Below are 18,294 nucleotides of genomic sequence, written 5' to 3'. Positions count from 1 at the left end.
AGGAGACGTATACTTAGGAATACAGAGAAGGAATGGAGGGGAAAATATAGGTATAGGGGGTTGAAGAGAGAGAGGAGGAAGAGGGTGAGCTTGAGTCGGTTAAAAATGGCGTGAAAAGGGGAGATGATTTGTTGAAGAAGAACGGTAGAAAGTGTAAACAGAGTGAGCTGTACGCCAGATTGAAGCCAGGAGGAGAAATGGAAGTGAATGAGGGCGAAGTATCGGAGGTGGTAGTTGTGGTGAAGTTACCGGATCCCGAGGCTTGCACCGATGGTCAGGATAAAGATGAGTCTGTGACAGTAGGAGTGACATTTTTGGGAAAAGTGGACCCTTGCCTTTTGGCTGATCCATTTGTGGTTTCAGGGTGGGTGAAAACAGAGTTGGTTGCTGTGGAAACGGTGAAGGTAACCAGAAGTGGTCTTGTGATAATTGTTTGTGTTTCTACTGGTCAGAGGGAGCAGGCGCTCCGTGTTAAACGAATGGGGACAAGAGATGGAATTGTTTTGCTCTCAATGAAAGGGCGCCATTGAGAGGAGTGGTTACTGGGGTAGCTGTAAATGTGATAGTTAACCAATTAAAGGGAAAGATTCCCCTGCATTTTTGCTAACCCTAACCTTAAACACAGTCTCCTAACATTTGGTCACGCAGAAACGAGATACCAAATGTGTGGCTGTTTTATGAAAATCTGTGAATGCTTGGCCAAGGACACATTTCTGGTTGGTGTCAGGGAATGTACAACGGTTAGGAAAGGAGACTTTGGAAACCGAATTGAGTGAAGTGACAGCAAGTATGTTGAATGAGCAACTAATGAGCATGGAGGGCCTCAAGTTTGACGAATTCACCTTATGTCTTCTGTAGCTCTTTTGTAGCTCTTCGTCAGAAGCACACTTTTTGTAAGTAGTTAACTGTCCTCCAAGTTTAGCTGGAATTTAGACCGAAGGGATTTGATGTTGAATATCAGATCTAAACAACGATTTGAGAAATGTTTAACATCACCAGTACTACATCCTTATGATGTACAGTACCCGTCAAAAGTTTTGACACACCTACTCATTCAAGGGTTTTTCTTTATTTTTTACTATTTTCTACATTGTAGAATAATAGTGAAGACATCAAAACTATGAAAAAACACATTTGGAATCATGTAGAAAACAAAAAAGTGTTAAACAAATCAAAATATATTTTATATTTGAGATTCTTCAAAGTAGCCACCATTTGCCTTGATGACAGCTTTGCACACTCTTGGCATTCTCTCAACCAGCGTCATGAGGTAGTCACCTGGAATGCATTTCAATTAACAGGTGTGCCTTGTTAAAGGTTAATTTGTGGAATTTCTTTCCTTCTTAATGTGTTTGAGCCAATCAGTTGTGTTGTGACAAGGTAGGGGTGGGATACAGAACATAGCCCTATTTGGTAAAAGACCAAGTCCGTATTATGGCAAAAACAGCTCAATTAAGCAATGAGAAACGACAGTCAATCATTAATTTAAGACATGCAGGTCAGTCAATCTGGAAAATTTAAAGAACTTTGAATGTTTCTTCAAGTGCAGTCGCAAAAACCATCAAGCGCTATCATGAAACTGACTCATGAGGACCGCCACAGGAAAGGAAGACCCAGAATTACCTCTGCTACAGAGGATAAGTTCATTAGAGTTACCAGCCTCAGAAATTGCAGGCGACAAGTTTAGTTCCAAAGCCCATAGAAACCCATGATGCCCATGATTTTGGAATTAGATTTTAGACGAGCAGGTGTCCACATACTTCTGGTCATACAGTGTACCTCTGGGCAAGCTAGTGCGTCTAACAATCTCGCATGTTCATTGGTTTAGCTACCAAATGTAGTCAGAGAATCTCATTGGACAATGGATTTCGCGCGAGCTCTGTAGGGCGCATGCGTTCTTCACTGTCAACTTTCCAGCGCGCGGAATTGTACAAGGAGAGGAGTCGCAGTGAATACTTTTTACACGTTGTATTGTCTTGCCACCTGTTTAAACATTATTTTGTCCTACAACGTAAGGTAACGGCACCATGTGGAACCAAGGTGAGTTTGTCTTTGTAGCAATGTTTTTTATGGCTGTCAAGAATAGTCCAAAAGCTCTGCCTAGTTGTTGTAAATAACGTTAGTTAACGTTATCTTGCTAGCTAGTGAGTCCTGTTTTGTTGTGCAAAGTTTGGGCGCCTAGCTGGTTACAGTAGCTGACTTGGCCGTATTTCTTCTGTAAACTAAAATGCACCGACCTTTTATTCGTACAGTAACTACTGTAGTTATGTAGCTACATGGCAACAGGAAACAACAGTAGCTAACGTTAGCTAGGTAACTAACTAGCTAGCTAGTGTTTTTGTCAGCTAGCTATTTGGCTCGCTAGTTAACGTTGTGTGCTCCATCAATCAGCTAACGTTACCTAGCTAGTAATGCAAGCTTGGTACCATGGTTTTAGCCAAACAGTGGATTGCTGCTGCAGTTGCCTCATTGTCTGTCATTTAATGTAGGGGGATCATACGGTGAATCAAACATGGGTGGTGGATACACTCAGTCACCGGGAGGATTCGCGTCACCAGCTGCCTCCCAGGGAGGAGAGAAGAAAGGGGTCTGTATTTGTCACTTTCACCAACTCCATATGTTACACAGTTAGGGAACTGCTAGTGGAAAAGGTCTGTCATCGTAATATTAGCAGCTTAGCCTATGGGCAACAGTTAAATAATAGCTAGACAGACGGTAAACATACCCATCCCCACGCACTATTGTGTCTGCCATTGTGTTTTATTTATTTTTGTGGGATGAAGTTGGCTTAATGTGAATTACTCAGACTGACCTGTGTATGTATATTTACAGAGACAACGTGCCCAACAGATTGTCCCCTGCACAGTGTCCCAGCTCATGTCTGCTGCCCAAGCAGAGGATGTCTTCAGAGTGGGAGAGGTAGAGGTTGCCCAGGTAACCCAAATTATATCTGTAAATATGAGGATGGTGGTCATTGTGTTGGTTTGTGGTGCATTGCGATACAGTGACTCATAAAGACTGATTAGGATTATAATCTTCCACGTACAAATGAAATGTGTAAGGAGTGCATTGGTATCCCATGACATTATTCTCTTTTTGTGTGCTAGGTTACCATTGTGGGCATCATCAGAACCACTGACAAATCCATGACCAACATCCAGTACAAAGTCGATGACATGACAGGGGCCCCTATGGACGTGAAGCAGTGGGTAGATACGGAGGTGAGTCTCATCAGGGCAACTAAGGCCGCTAAGTACTAGGATCAGCAAGGATATACAGTACAGTCAACACTTGCAGTATAATTTCCAAATAACATTCAATTAACAGATATTTTGTGACATCAGGCTACGCTCAAATAGGAGTCCAACTGCTAACTCTTCTCACCTATTCTTCTGTCCTGCTGTCTCTCCTCACTCCATAGGATCCCAGTGTGGACAGCACTGTCATCCCCCCAGGCACTTACGTCAAGGTCTCTGGCAATTTGCGTTCCTTCCAGGTGAGGTCATCATCCCCACAAAACGACATGCCTTAATCTATTGGTCATATCACAGCCTTGACCACATCATTCTACACATGGTTTTTAAAATATGTTTTCAAACAATGGAGAACTTCTATGTGTAACCTGAGATTTTATATGCATCTAGGGCAGAGTTGCCTCTGGCATTTTGATTCACAAATGTAAACTACACCCATGCCAGTGGCGGTCGGTGCCGTTTTAAGATTAGGGAGGAGGATTCATTTTTTTGAGTATGGCCTTATTTCTATTACAGAATATTGGATGACTTTAATTCATATTCCATTCACCCAGCTCAATGTATCATCGATAGGTTTAGGCTACTACATGATATGCAAATTTACCCTATACCCATCATGAGGTTGCTACAATCTAGCCTACAAATGAACGTTTATAACGTAGGTACACATTTACATTTTAGTCATTTAGCAGACGCTCTTATCCAGAGCGACTTACAGGAGCAATTAGGGTTAAGTGCCTTGCTCAAGGGCACATCGACAGTTTTTTCACCTAGATGGCTCGGGGATTAGAACCAGCGACTTTTCGGTTACTGGCACAACGCTCTTAACCACTAAGCTACCTGCCACCATATGAAATGAGTGGGGATACAGAGACGGGGATTCAAAGGCACTTAAATATTTTGTCTTGCCATTCAGATGGTGAATGGGCAAGACAAAATATTTAAGTGCCTTTGAACAGGGAATGGTAGTAGGTGCCAGAAGCACCGGTTTGTGTCAAGAACTGAATTGAGGCTGTACTGAGGGCAAAAGTGGTGGTGCAACTCAATATTAAGGTGTTCTTCATGTTTTGTACACTCATTGTATAGCTAGCTCCCTCTCTCTCTGCTTCTGCTGCTTCTCCTTAATTTTTGAATAATTTTAATTTGTTCAAACTGTTCAACTATTTTCTTTCTCGATCTTTGAGTCAACTATTCATCACACTTAATGAACTGCAGTGCTAGCTAGCTGTAGCATATGGTTTCAGTACTAGATTTATTCTTTGCTCTTTTGATTAGATGTACAACATGTCAGTTTATGCTGCAAGAGCTTTGATAGGTTGGAGGATGTCCTCCGGAAGTTTTCATAATTACTTTGTAAGTCTATGGAAGGGTGTGAGAACCATGACCCTCCTAGGTTTTGTATTGAAGTCAATGTACCCAGAGGAGGACGGAAAATAGCTGTCCTCCGGCTACACCATGGTCCTACCCTAGAGTGTGCTGTTGAGGCTACTATAGCCCTTCATTGCAAAACAGTGTGTTTTAATCTGTTATTTGGTGATGTGAATATATTTAGTATAGTTTTATCTCAAATGGATAACTTTTTTTAAATGTTTCACTGATTTTATTTTATTATTTTATTAAATTCACTGAGTGGGATGGTGCTCCCTTCTCTGAGGAGCCTCCACTGACCCATGCAAATGCTTTCAGGTCATCTGAAAGTGTGCATTGCCCATTCAGTCATGTGTCTCTCTCTCTCTCTGTGTCTGATGCACTGATTGTGGGTGTTTGTGTGTAACTTCCTGTCTTCAATAGAACCACAGGTCTGTGGTGGCGTTCAGCGTCCGGCCCCTAGAGGACATGAACGAGATTACCTCCCACATGCTGGAGGTGGTGCAGGCACACCTACTGCTCAGCAAACCACAGACTATTATGGTGAGAACCTCCTTCACACATGACAAAGAGCACCAGGGCCTAAAATTAACACCTGCCAAATGCGGGTAGATTTGAGTATTGGCGGGTAAGATGCCTATTTCACCAGCCACGTTGGTGGGTGGTCAGGGCTCCACACTGAGCATTTCACTCGCATTTGTTAATAAAAAGTCAAGTATGATCACATTTATAGCAAAATAAATGCTGCAGTAGCTGTTTTCAAAGTATTTCTGCCATTTTGTTTCATAGCTGGTAATCGCACAAAGTCAAAGAACTACGAATCCTATAGCCTATCCCACTTTGAGCTGCAACACTGTCTATCTAGGGGCTGTGTCCATGAAGAGCTTAGTGAAAGATTGTTTTTTTTTAAAGCGCTGTGCACAGGCATAAAAGTTGGTCTAATTTACTTGAATCGGAAGTCTGCTGCTGTGAGACTTTGTCCTTGTGTTTCTTGGCAATTTACATTGTTTTGTTCGCAAGCTAGGTTGTTTTTCAATGTTTGAGTTTCAACTGCTAGGGAAAAGAAGACAACACGGCTATTAGTCAGACTCTGAATCTCAGACACATGACTCTCAAGTTGCGTTACCACGGTAACCTCCCGCCCTTAAAGGGGCAGGTGAACATCTGTGATATTTTGGTTAACACTCGGGTCACAAAAAATGATATGAAATTAAACAATATACCACATTAGTTGTTACTAGTAATACATTTAATGTTTTTAGAAACATTACAAAGCATGCGCATGTAATTTTAGGGGGGTGAAATATTTTGGCTGGTAAAACAGTTAATGTCTGGTAGATTTTTAAATCTACCTGACACAGTGGCTAGTGGACCAAAAAGTACATTTTAGGCCCTGAAGAGCACCACTATGCCTGAATATTTGACTATTTCCCACCTGTCCGCTCTGTGACTACTGTTATACAAGTTGGCCTTGGCCCATCTGCCACGTATTTAAGTGGAGATGAATGAATCATTAAACTTAGCTTTGAATAAGGCCATTCAACCTCAGTAATGCCACAATCAGCTGCTTGTGCTTTTTATGAATATAAGTATTGTTTTGAGTCTTTTCCTGCGTGGCACCACTCACACACAGTTTTGGTTCCCTTTTTAGATGGGCGGAGGAGGGGGAATGAACACTAGCATGGTGCCCATGTCACGGCCGGGAATGGGTGGCAACATAGGAGGTGGATACTCGGGTGCCAACGACATGTCCGCTAACGGCCTGAGCCCGAGCCAGAACCAGGTGAGTCTGCAATGGACTAAAGAAAAGCGCTGGTAACATTAAATACACTTTTTTCAGGACCCTGTCTTCCAAAGATAATTCGTAAAAATCCAAATAACTTCACAGATCTTCATTGTAAATGGTTTAAACACTGTTTCCCATGCTTGTTCAATGAACCATAAACAATTAATGAACATGCACCTGTGGAACGGTCGTTAAGACACTAACAGCTTACAGACGGTAGGCAATTAAGGTCACAGTTATGAAAACTTAGGACACTAAAGAGGCCTTTCTACTGACTCTGAAAAACACCAAAATAAAGATGCCCAGGGTCCCTGCTCATCTGCTTGAACGTGCCTTAGGCATGCTGCAAGGAGGCCTGAGGACTGCAGATGTGGCCAGGGAAATAAATTGCAGTGTCCGTACTGTGAGACGCCTAAGACAGTGCTACAGGGAGACAGGACAGACAGCTGATCGTCCTCGCAGTGGCAGACCACGTGTAACAACACCTGCACAGGATCGGTACATCTGAACATCACACCTGTGGGACAGGTACAGGATGGCAACAACAACTGCCCGAGTTACACCAGGAACGCACAATCCCTCCATCAGTGCTCAGACTGTCCGCAATAGGCTGAGAGAGGCTGGACTGAGGGCTTGTAGGCCTGTTGGAAGGCAGGTCCTCACCAGACATCAACGGCAACAACGTCGACTATGGGCACAAACCCACCGTCGCTGGACCAGACAGGACTGGCAAAAAGTGCGCTTCAGTGGTAGAATAAACAATAAGTAGCCTAAACGCACCGACCATACCAATTAGAAAGTAAAACCGCACACCTTACCTGTTACCAGGTGAATGGAGAAAAAAGTGTACTTTTATTTTTAAAAAAATCCTGCACACTGGTTGTCTACATGATATCAACATTAATTGGGTCTCATTCAATATCAGTTTGTCTTTTAATAAAAAAATCCTTACCAAACATACCATACTGCCATCTGTAGGACAAGAGTTGTTCTACATATGATTGGCACAATATTCTATATGAATGATTATGTTATGCTCATGTCCTCTCATAAGGTGCTGAGCTTGATAAGGAGCTGTCCAGACGCACAGGGTATTAGCATACAGGACTTGAAGCAGAGACTCAGCGGCATGAGCTTGGCTGTCATCAAGTAAGACATTCCCTTCCCTTCGTCCTCAAATCAGGCTCTGAAGTTCTTGATATGCTTGAATGTGTTCTGTTTGACCACAACAGTGGTTGTGTTCTGCAGGGCACAACGTTGGCCAGCATTCAGATACAAATATTTTATAGAACAAACATACATTTCTGGGATGTAGAATAAGTAATATTGGCTCTTCATTGCATTTCTTTCTGCAACGTTCAACATTTGCCTACTGAACGTGACCCAGTGCACTCTCATGTGCAAGGCATAACAGAGTAGACTGCATAATTAAGCATGCTGCAATGGCACCATTCTCACTGTCCTTTGTCTAATCATAGGCAAGCAGTGGAGTTCCTCAGCAACGAAGGACACATCTTCTCCACCATTGACGAGGATCACTTCAAGTCTACGGACAATGACGACTAAAGCATCTCTCCATTCCCTGTTAGCACTAAGAATAAGACAATAGAACCTGTAGTCATTCATGGAACAGTGACTCATAATGAGGAACATCAAGGGATGTGTCTATATAATCCTGAGGGTTTCTGTGAAATGAGACCTTGGTTTGACTGACATGGTTGCCAGTGTTCACACATCCTGTTTCAACTTCTGTTAATGATACTACAGTAAGAGTGGGTGCATCACAGTCAAATGGCTTTTCTCACAGTGAATGCAATCTAAGAGTGACTGACCAGTTCTCTGAATCATCGGTCTTGGTAGTTTGTCATAAAAAAAAATGGTGAACAGAATGCAGAACTTTGCTATTCTATTCAGATATTCTGTCTGTATGTTTTGTTTTTGTCTCTAGTAAACATATATTTTCAGAAAAATGTGTCATTTGTTCTCCAGATATTACTATTTGATATTGTCAATTTGGGAAGTATCTCTCTTGCAATGCGTGAAACCTTAGAATGTAGGAGTATAATATCATACAGTATTGATACCCAAAGCAATTATACATATGCACCAGTAAAGCTTTGTGTTGAGAATGAAGATCCCCACTGTTATCACTCTGGCTATCATAAGGTGAATGCACCAATTTGTAAGTCGCTCTGGATAAGAGCGTCTGCTAAATGACGTAAATGTCACTGACACTGCCAGACTAGCATCATTGAGTTTTAAAATAGGGAGAAAAAGTTAGTTACAAAATACACTGCTAAATTATGAAATATAACTGGACCTTAAACACCAATGGGCTTTTATTATGATACGCATTTGGGATAATCGATTGGCAAGTGTTGCTTGTGACTGCAGCAACATGTAGAGAAAATGAAAACCAAGTAACAAAATGCGGGTCCAATAAGACGTGCCCTGTTTTTGCACAGTCCCATCTCAAAAGTATTCACATTTACAGTGGCTGGCTATCAGTCTGCATAGTTCTGACATTCAGTTGTCTTGCACCCCATAGTCTAGTCTATTTTAAGCAACGAGACTAGGCTACTTGAAAAGTTAACCTTTAAATAGTTATTCCTGTTGTGGTGGCTAGTTCAGTAAAATAAAACACTGTCCTGTGCTCTTTTCAACATGTCGTCCACTTGCTCATAATCATGTTCGCTGTCCGTGTCTGCTTGCACTTCATATTTCGCCGCTGCTGAAAGACAAGTTAATTTTAGGCTTACCATACAATTTAGGTTTTGTGTAGAATGGTCATCTAGTGAAAAAACGTTTACCTAAACAAAGAATAAAACTACAGATAACAGTCAAATGTTCTATAAAAAGGTACAATAGTATGAAAATGTATGCACTCTGTAAGTCGCTCTGGATAAGAGCGTCTGCTAAATGATGATGAATGAGGTACCTTTTGACTTTGACTTCCCTGATGTCATAGCTCACAAGCCATTTACTATGTAGGACATAATGTACCTTTATTGTTGGGCTTGTGACCTATAGACTTGACGTAAGTGTTTGGCTGAGCCTTGCCTGACTTGACCCCGGTCATAGGCTTTCTTGGATTCAGGGGAGGGGCATCATCCGTGATAGCCTTCACGACAACAGGAAAATGAAACTACTGTTATTCTAGGAAGTGTACATGCTATGTTGAAAAAACAGGAACCACATTTGCATGAGGTGTCTGCATCAGCAAATAACATTTTCACATGTGAAGTGATGAGACAATATAGTAACAGAGATACAGTGGGGAGAACAAGTATTTGATACACTGCCGATTTTGCAGGTTTTCTTACTTACAAAGCATGTAGAGGTCTGTAATTGTTATCATAGGTACACTTCAACTGTGAGAGACGGAATCTAAAACAAAAATCCAGAAAATCACATTGTATGATTTTTAAGTAATTCATTTGCAAATTAATTACTTAAAAATCATACAATGTGATTTTCTGGATTTTTGTTTTAGATTCCGTCTCTCACAGTTGAAGTGTACCTATGATAGAAATTACAGACCTCTACATGCTTTGTATGTAGGAAAACCTGCAAAATCGGCAGTGTATCAAATGCAAGGCAAAGTAGCAAGGGGGATGCAAGGCAAAGTAACATAGCAATGCATGGACAGTAAACTTTAGGAAGTCCAGCAAGGCAGGAGTGACAACAGGAGACGAGCGGTGCTATATCCTGCCTAGAAAATACGTACGGTCTGAAAGAAAGAGCTTACCGGAGGCAGAGGAGCAGGGGGCCTTTGAGTCTTTTTGCTATGAAGACTTAGATCACTCAACAGGGAAAGGGTGCCGCTTTTGGCTGGAGGGCAGGGGGCGTATGATTGTGAGGGTGAAGGGGTTGCCTTGGAAGGCTTTGATCTTGATGACCGCTTTGGTGGACGTGGTGGTGGGGGCTCATCTGATGTGGTGAGCTTTCTAAATTCGTAATAGAATGAGTCCGTCACCTCTGTAACTGTCTCCAGGTGATATTCTTGGGCCAAAGGCAAGGGGTCGTTAGTAAAGGACAAAGACATGTTAAGCCAGTGAGTGGGTATCTCAAAGCACCTCTCTGGCTTTCCTGGAAGGCTGGCCTGTACCATGGGCTGTATAGTAGACTCCTCCAGCCTCAGGGATGAGAACCCCACCAGAGGATCTGTCTCCAGCTCTGCGTCACGGCTCACCACCTTAACGTCCAACGGCAGAGCGAAGGCCTTGCCCAAGTCCTTCAGGCTGTACTTCTTATGGTCCGTGAGCTTCTCCACAAAGTGGCCCTGCATATACATGGGCAAGTGGACCTCCTCGCTCTCCTCCTCCTCCTCTTCATCATCCTCCTCGTCATCGTCCACTTCTTGGAGACGTCTACATACAACGACCTCCACAGTCTGGTTCTTCTCCCCCTGGCTTGTTCTTCCACCAGGCAGCTTCACCTTCTCGCAGCGCAGCACCTCCAGCTGCTCGCCCACACTGAGCGCCGGAAGCCCCTCCTCCTCCAGCTCCTCACTGTGCCCCGTCACCCTGACCGTGAGAAACGGCGCCCGGGTTGAGGCGGTGTACAGCTCGTACACCGAGTCAAACTCCCGTGGCCTCCGTCGCAGCCGCCCCCCGTAGCGCTGAGACACTAGGAAGTACTGGCGGGCCTTGCGCCCCTTGAGACCCGAAACCAGAACCATGGCTGAGGAACCACGCCTGTGAAGGACGAGAGGATGGCCCTTGTGTAGTTCAGCCAGCCAGGTACAGTGGAACAGAGGCTGGCCCTCATGGTGCTCCAGTATTTCAGCCATGGTGGGGAAGGCCTCATCTGGCTGGGCAAAGACCTCGGGCAGAGTGAGCGGGGTCACAAATGTCAAGTCTTGGGATTGCGTCGTCACGTCGACCACATCCACCTCCAAGCTGGAGGGGAACTTGACTATGTTCTTCCTCACTGTGAGAAAATTAGAGAAGTTATGTTGAAAGGGTAAAGACCCACAAAGTAAAGTACTAAACTTGATGTTGAGCAGAACAGACAAACTAAGCTGTATGTTCAAAATGTACAATCTTGTAGTGTAATGATTTGTGAAAAAGAAATGCAGGCCAATAGCTTTGATGATGTGCTCCTCAGGCAACACTTCTCTCACGTCTAGATTCTAACATGATATCTCAGTGTTTTTTCATTGGCTAAGGAAGTATGCCGTTGGTTGACTCAGAACCAGGTTCTACTCACAGTGCATGATGGCCTGAACCTGGTATATGGGGCTGAAGACTAGCGATCCCCCGTGCTTGGTCTTCTTGCTGAAGCAAAAGTGCCGGCTACAGAGGTGGGGTGAGGACATGATCTCCTGGAGGGTGTAGGTCTGGTCACTCTCACACTCATAGAACTCCCCACGGCAGGAGAAGGGGACTAGCACTTCAGCCGTCGCCCCCTGCTGGCCTCGGAGTTGACAGCGGACGCGGCTCTCCTCACCCCCGTCCTGTTGCTCGATGGACAGCATGGTCACGGCCCTCCCGGCCCCGAGGGTGAAATTCTCAAAGGTCAGCTCACATCGGCTGGTGAAGGTGAAGGGAAGACAGGTGTCCAGGCCTACAGGCCTCAGGCTCACCATCTCCTCTACTGTGCTGTATGGCATCTCCTCTGGAACCAGCTTGAACAGATCTGAGAGGGAGAGTCCGCAATGAGGCCATGAATAACACAGCATTGATGTTATGTGAATTATTTAACAAACTATTTCAGTGTCTCTGTGCGTCTCCCAAAATCAAGAAACGGACAGAGTCCCGATCTGCATAGTCAGATATGTTTATTCATTGAGAATTCTGTCACAAAATAGTCGTACAATATTTTTTATATGCACACGTCATATGAAAATCCCTCCCCTCTGTAGGCAGGCTGTAGTTTTCCACTTTATAATTGCTCTCCTGACCATCAGTTCACACACACACTTTCTTATCATAGCCTACACCCTGCGTTCCTCAGTTATCGCCGTTCTCACAATATTCTGAACAGTTCTCCTTTTTCTTCGCTGTCCGGTCTAACTCCTACTCACATTGCTAAATAGTAACACAATGTCATAATCTTTACTGGTCCTACACTCACACATTTCCAGGTAGTAGATTCTAACACATCTCACACAGTTTCGGAGTGTAATAATTAGTCACTACTAAGAAAGTACTAATCACTTAAAACAAGAACATTTCACAACTATATTTAAGGGTGGAACATTTAGTCATTACTTTTAACCTGTATATATTTAAATTTTTATATCAATTGATTAAGGGACTTTATTCGAATTTTTTTAACATATTACCATGGTTAATAAAGAATTGTGGGGCTCACATACATATAATTACTAGAAATGCCATTCTTGGTCCAGTCAATGATCTGTGCTAGGGGGACTGGAGGCATTTCTTTTTCTATTTTTAGCCCTGGCTAAGTGCATTTGTTGAAAACCAGAAGCCTCACCTGCATGGTTGAGGGGCAGCTCAAAATTCTCATTGTTGCTGATGTCCTCACAGCTGACAGAAAGGAGCTCGATGTTGATGACCTTCACCAGGTCCCCCGTGGACAGGCACACCTCGCTTCCCGACAGCTCATAAACAGCCCCTATAAAGCATCAACACACCACAATTTCAGCTCTGATGACACTGCAATATTTGCAGCAACATGCACATACTGTACTTGTTGATTGTATTTTTTTTATCGGAGGTAGTTACTCAATAATAATGTCCCGTTACAAAGCATGCCTGAACTGATGGAAATATACACTGCTCAAAAAAGGGAACACTTAAACAACACAATGTAACTCCAAGTCAATCACACTTCTGTGAAATCAAACTGTCCACTTAGGAAGCAACACTGATTGACAATACATTTCACATGCTGTTGTGCAAATGGAATAGACAACAGGTGGAAATTATAGGCAATTAGCAAGACACCCCCAATAAAGGACTGGTTTTGCGGGTGGTGACCACAGACCACTTCTCAGTTCCTATGCTTCCTGGCTGATGTTTTGGTCACTTTTGAATGCTGGCGGTGCTTTCACTCTAGTGGTAGCATGAGACGGAGTCTACAACCCACACAAGTGGCTCAGGTAGTGCAGCTCATCCAGGATGGCACATCAATGCGAGCTGTGGCAAGAAAGTTTGCTGTGTCTGTCAGCGTAGTGTCCATAGCATGAAGGTGCTACCAGGAGACAGGCTAGTACATCAGGAGACGTGGAGGAGGCCGTAGGAGGGCAACAACCCAGCAGCAGGACTGCTACCTCCGCCTTTGTGCAAGGAGGAGCAGGAGGAGCACTGCCAGAGCCCTGCAAAATGACCTCCAGCAGGCCACAAATGTGCATGTGTCTGCTCAAACGGTCAGAAACAGACTCCATGAGGGTGGTATGAGGGCCCGACGTCCACAGGTGGGGGTTGTGCTTACAGCCCAACACCGTGCAGGACGTTTGGCATTTGCCAGAGAACACCAAGATTGGCAAATTCGCCACTGGCGCCCTGTGCTCTTCACAGATGAAAGCAGGTTCACACTGAGCACGTGACAGACGTGACAGAGTCTGGAGACGCCGTGGAGAACGTTCTGCTGCAGAAGCTTTTTACAAAGCTTTTTACATTGAGATCAACCATTAAAATAAAACATCTTTAATAGTGTTTTAGTACTATAGAAGTTACAGAAAATAATAAAGGAGGCGACAAGGACAAAACAACAGAACTCTAAACTAACGTATATGTCCAACAACAGACACTACAACATAGATCATATTTAGTGAAAGCCAGTTTGAAGAAGTGATTCTTGAGGACAGAATGCTCAGTCAGCCATTGTTTTTAAGCGTGTCTTTGGGACTGCAAGGAGTCTTTGATCATTTGACCGAAGTGACTGTTTGGGGCTGAGGAGTTCACTGAGCTATTGAGGACCAGAGGCATTGAGGGTACCAGAGGTGATGCAATACTGGACCTAATCATTACAGACATGAACCAACTTTACCATAAACCATCCATCCGACCACCCATTGGCCTCAGTGATCATCAGGCAGTCCTATGGTCTCCAAAAAGTATAAACAAGAGCCCAACAAACCAGAAGTGAGAGCATCGACATATCCGACAATCTAACCTGGACAGTTTTGGAAAGTAGATCACAGTTCACTCCAGGCAAGAAGTATACAATGCCCCTGATGCTACATCCAAGACTGCTGCCTTCTATAACATGGACTGCTGCATGTAATGACCACTTCCCTGTCCAAACTATGAAAATGCACCCTACAGACAGACCCTGGTGGGAGGAGCTATAGGAGGACGGGCTCATTATAATGGCTGGAATAGGATAAATGGAATGGAGTCAAACACATCAAACTTATGGAAACCACGTTTGACTCCATTCCATTCCATTACAATGAGCCCGTCCTCCTATAGCTCCTCCCACCAGCCTCCTCTGGCTGAATTCAAGTCCACTCTGAAAATGTATATTCCTGGCCATGATCAAAACAACAAAGTAGGAATAACAAATTAAATTAACAACCGGTTCTCTCAGGTCAGCCAATCACTAACCCCAGCCTTCTTACGTGCCCTGCAGCCTCTCCCAGAAATCCAACCCTGGGAGGTGTATGACAAAGCTGCGTGTGATCAAAACCAACAAAGCCCCTGGCCCCTACGGTGGATCCTATGAGAATTTGCCTGCGAGTTGAGTCAACCCATCAGTGACATCCTCAACACATCATTCCAACGAGGTGAATTCCCCTCCCAGTTGAAAGAAGCCACGGTCGTGCTCATCCCCAAGACCCATCCCCCGACAGCCAACCAGCTACGGCCTATATCCCTGACACCACAACTACCAAAAGTTCCTGCGAGCTTCGCTGCCACCTGGATGAAGGAAGACATAAAACCCAACATAGACCCCAGACAGTTTGGAAGCAGACCAGAAAGATAATCGGCTCACGCTCTCGTTAGCCTCCTGGACTATACAAACAGTCATACATCCCATCCACCATAACCACCTTCATCACCACTTACTTCTCCAAGGCCTTTGACAAAATTGACCACACCATCGCTATTGAACGCCTGATCCAACTGGGTGTCAGACCTGCCCTCACAGCATGGCCCTGCAGTTTTGTGGCCAGAAGTAAACAACACGCAGACTGGCAGGAGCTGAAGGGAGGTGTGGCTCAATGAACTCATCTGGGCCCTCTCATCTTCCTTGCAGTCATTGACGGTGCAGCCCAGGATGTTGACAGTAGGTGGAAGTACGTTGATGATCTCAGTCTGGCCCACATGCACAATGGGAAAAATCTGCACACCACAGCAGGCCTTGGACAACTTTGACTCATGGGTTCAGACAAGCAAAATGTCACTGAACCCAACGCTTAGTACAAAACTCAAAACAGACTATCAAAAAGGCAGTTGTTTCAAAACTCTAAGCACATCTCCAAATGACTGTGTACAACACACAAAATCATACAGTCACTTTTTCACTAAAATACAATCAGTGTTTCATCTAGAAATACATGTTTCACATTGCAATACATGTTCATATAAAGTACTTGCCTTTCCAATGCAATGCTCACATTACTTTTGACATGATAGTCTTCTCATTTGTCAAAATACCTTTCACTATTACTTAATCCAACTGCTCTTAACAGATAATCACTTATCCTTTTGGTAAACCTATAGATTTTTAACTGGTTTGTCTACTATATACAGATTTCGATAACTACAGAATTAAAATATATGTTTGTAAAATATAAACATATAAAGTATGATATACACTGAGCGTACAAAACATTAAGGACACCTGCTCTTTACATGACATAGACTGACCAGGTGAATCGAAGTAAAAGCAGTGCCAATATGAAGAAAAACAATGTATGCACTCACTAAATGTAAGTCGCTCTGGATGAGAGCGTCTGCTAAATGACTAAAATGTAAAATGTAGGTGTAGGGGAGGAGACAGGTTAAACAAGGATTTTTAAGCCTTGAGACAATTGAGACATGGATTGTGTATGTGTGCCATTCAGAGGGTGAATGGGCAAGACAAAATATTTAAGTGCCTTTGAATGGGGTATGGTAGTAGGTGCCAGGCGCACCGGTTTGTGACAAGAACTGCAATGCTGCTGGGTTTTTCACGCTCAACAGTTTCCCGTGTTTATCAAGAATGGTCCAAGGACAGATTCTTGTTTTTATTGCACTGCTTTGCTTTATCTTGGCCAGGTCGCAGTTGTAAATGAGAACTTGTTCTCAACTGGCTTACCTGGTTAAATAAAGGTTAAATAAATAAAAATAAATAAAAAATATGCGCTTCAGCACTGGGCGGTCCCGTTCTGTGAGCTTGTGTGGCCTACCACTTCGCAGCTGAGCCGTTGTTGCTCCTAGACGTTTCCACTTCACAATGACAGCACTTACAGTTGACCGGGGCAGCTCTAGCAGGACAGACATTTGACTAACTGACTTGTTGGAAAGGTGGCATCCTATGACGGTGCCACGTTGAATGTCACGGAGCTCTTCAGTAAGGCCATTCTTCTGCCAAAGTTTGTCTATGGAGATTGCATGGCTGTGCGCTCAATTTTATACACCTGTTAGCAACGGGTGTGGCTGAAATATCCGAATCCACTAATTTGAAGGGGTGTCCACATACTTTTGTATATATAGTGTACATTGCATTTCCTGCTATAGGATCAACTGGTTGTTAAAACAACTAAATTGAGAATATATCATTATGTTGTATTTTGGTGATTAAACCAATGTTTTCATTATATTTCACAGTAAACGTATATTTTTGGATGAATGGTTGTGTGGTGAAAGATGTTTCCAAACAAAATGAATGCACAATGAAAGGTTTTGAATGTAAGACTGGCTGTGTTACAAGTGTTACCAGTTTGGAGTTTTGTACTTAGAGTTTTGAAAATTCACCACATACTTGTGAAAATAGCAACAAAGCGGTGGAAAAGAACCGTAAAAACTCAATGTTTTATTTTAGCAAAGTTGAAAGATAGTGTTTGGAAGAAGGCCATTGTAGGCCAAAATGTTATCTTTTAACTTTGCTAAAATAAAACATAGCATTTTTAATGGTGAGCGAGCATTGCACCTTTTCCTTTCTATGATGATCACATTTTTTGGTTGCACCTCAACCCATGTTGGTTAAGCGCTCTCCACTTCTTTTCACATCAGTCTAGATTTATGTCAGGCTTGGATTCGCAATACCGAAAGGTGTTTCCACAGGTACATGAACAATGAGGGCATTTACTGCAATGTCGATGAGAACCTATGGCCAAATGCTCAAGACAAGCTTGATGCAAATTAGTGCCTGCTAAATGTTATTTTTAATTCATTAATTTAATTGGTTTCATTTGATTACAGTACACCTATATGGTAATTATATCTGAACAATACATTTACTTTTTGCATCAATGATTATTACTGTAAAATATGTCTTATGATCACACATGGTATAGAAATGATGGAAATAATGGAACAGGAGAGTGTAATAGCGATATTAATTATGATACTTTTGTTCTATTTCTGTTTGTGTACGTCAGAATTGAGTATAGAAAACTGCCACTGACTGTTAATCAGTCAGGTCTACTCTGCAGTTTGCCCCACACATGGAGTTCATGAAAGAAAGCATGAAAAAGTCCTACCTTGAAAGTACACCCCAGAGCAAACCTGTAGAATCCGTGGCAGACAAGTTTGATCCAAGGATGCAATTAATTCTTGCAGGGACATAACTGTTTCAGTGCCTGCCATCACTGCAGTGCTGATCCGATGTTGTGCTGTCAAGGCTCAACTGTGGTTCTAAGAGAGGTGCCACTGATCTAACAGTCGAAAGCAACAATTTTATGAGGAAGTAGGCAGCCAGATATTTTCAAGGAAAGTTAACCCCTGCGCTGTGATACTAGCTTGTGATGTCAATAAAGATATG

The 18,294-nt window shown here is 43.2% G+C and overlaps 2 protein-coding genes across 3 annotated transcripts; one reads left to right on the top strand and one right to left on the bottom strand.

Moving 5' to 3' along the window:
- The first annotated feature begins 1,897 nt into the window (after positions 1-1,897).
- On the top strand, positions 1,898-8,642 carry LOC121561836 (replication protein A 32 kDa subunit-like). Its single transcript, XM_041874277.2, has 9 exons — positions 1,898-2,040; positions 2,490-2,587; positions 2,833-2,934; positions 3,108-3,221; positions 3,422-3,496; positions 5,046-5,165; positions 6,274-6,405; positions 7,463-7,557; positions 7,887-8,642. Exons 1-9 carry the CDS (start codon positions 2,028-2,030, stop codon positions 7,972-7,974), a joined length of 837 nt encoding a protein of 278 aa, XP_041730211.1. The 5' UTR covers positions 1,898-2,027; the 3' UTR covers positions 7,975-8,642.
- An 87-nt stretch (positions 8,643-8,729) lies between these two features.
- Positions 8,730-18,166, bottom strand: LOC121561835 (protein THEMIS2-like). 2 transcript variants are annotated; one of them, XM_041874275.1, is made up of 6 exons: positions 18,014-18,166; positions 12,853-12,993; positions 11,620-12,048; positions 10,157-11,340; positions 9,412-9,529; positions 8,730-9,139 (listed from the first exon to the last, which is right to left on the bottom strand). In XM_041874275.1, exons 1-6 carry the CDS (start codon positions 18,117-18,119, stop codon positions 9,036-9,038), a joined length of 2,082 nt encoding a protein of 693 aa, XP_041730209.1. In that variant the 5' UTR covers positions 18,120-18,166; the 3' UTR covers positions 8,730-9,035. The 2 variants fall into 2 exon arrangements, with proteins under 2 accessions (XP_041730209.1, XP_041730210.1); XM_041874276.1 differs by having other exon boundaries at positions 8,730-9,136.
- Between the last annotated feature and the right edge of the window lie 128 nt (positions 18,167-18,294).

This window comes from Coregonus clupeaformis, chromosome 17 (genome assembly GCF_020615455.1).
Source record: "Coregonus clupeaformis isolate EN_2021a chromosome 17, ASM2061545v1, whole genome shotgun sequence".
NCBI lineage: Eukaryota > Metazoa > Chordata > Actinopteri > Salmoniformes > Salmonidae > Coregonus > Coregonus clupeaformis.
The sequence above is the reverse complement of the archived record's forward strand: the minus strand, read 5'-3'. Positions and strand labels throughout refer to the sequence as shown.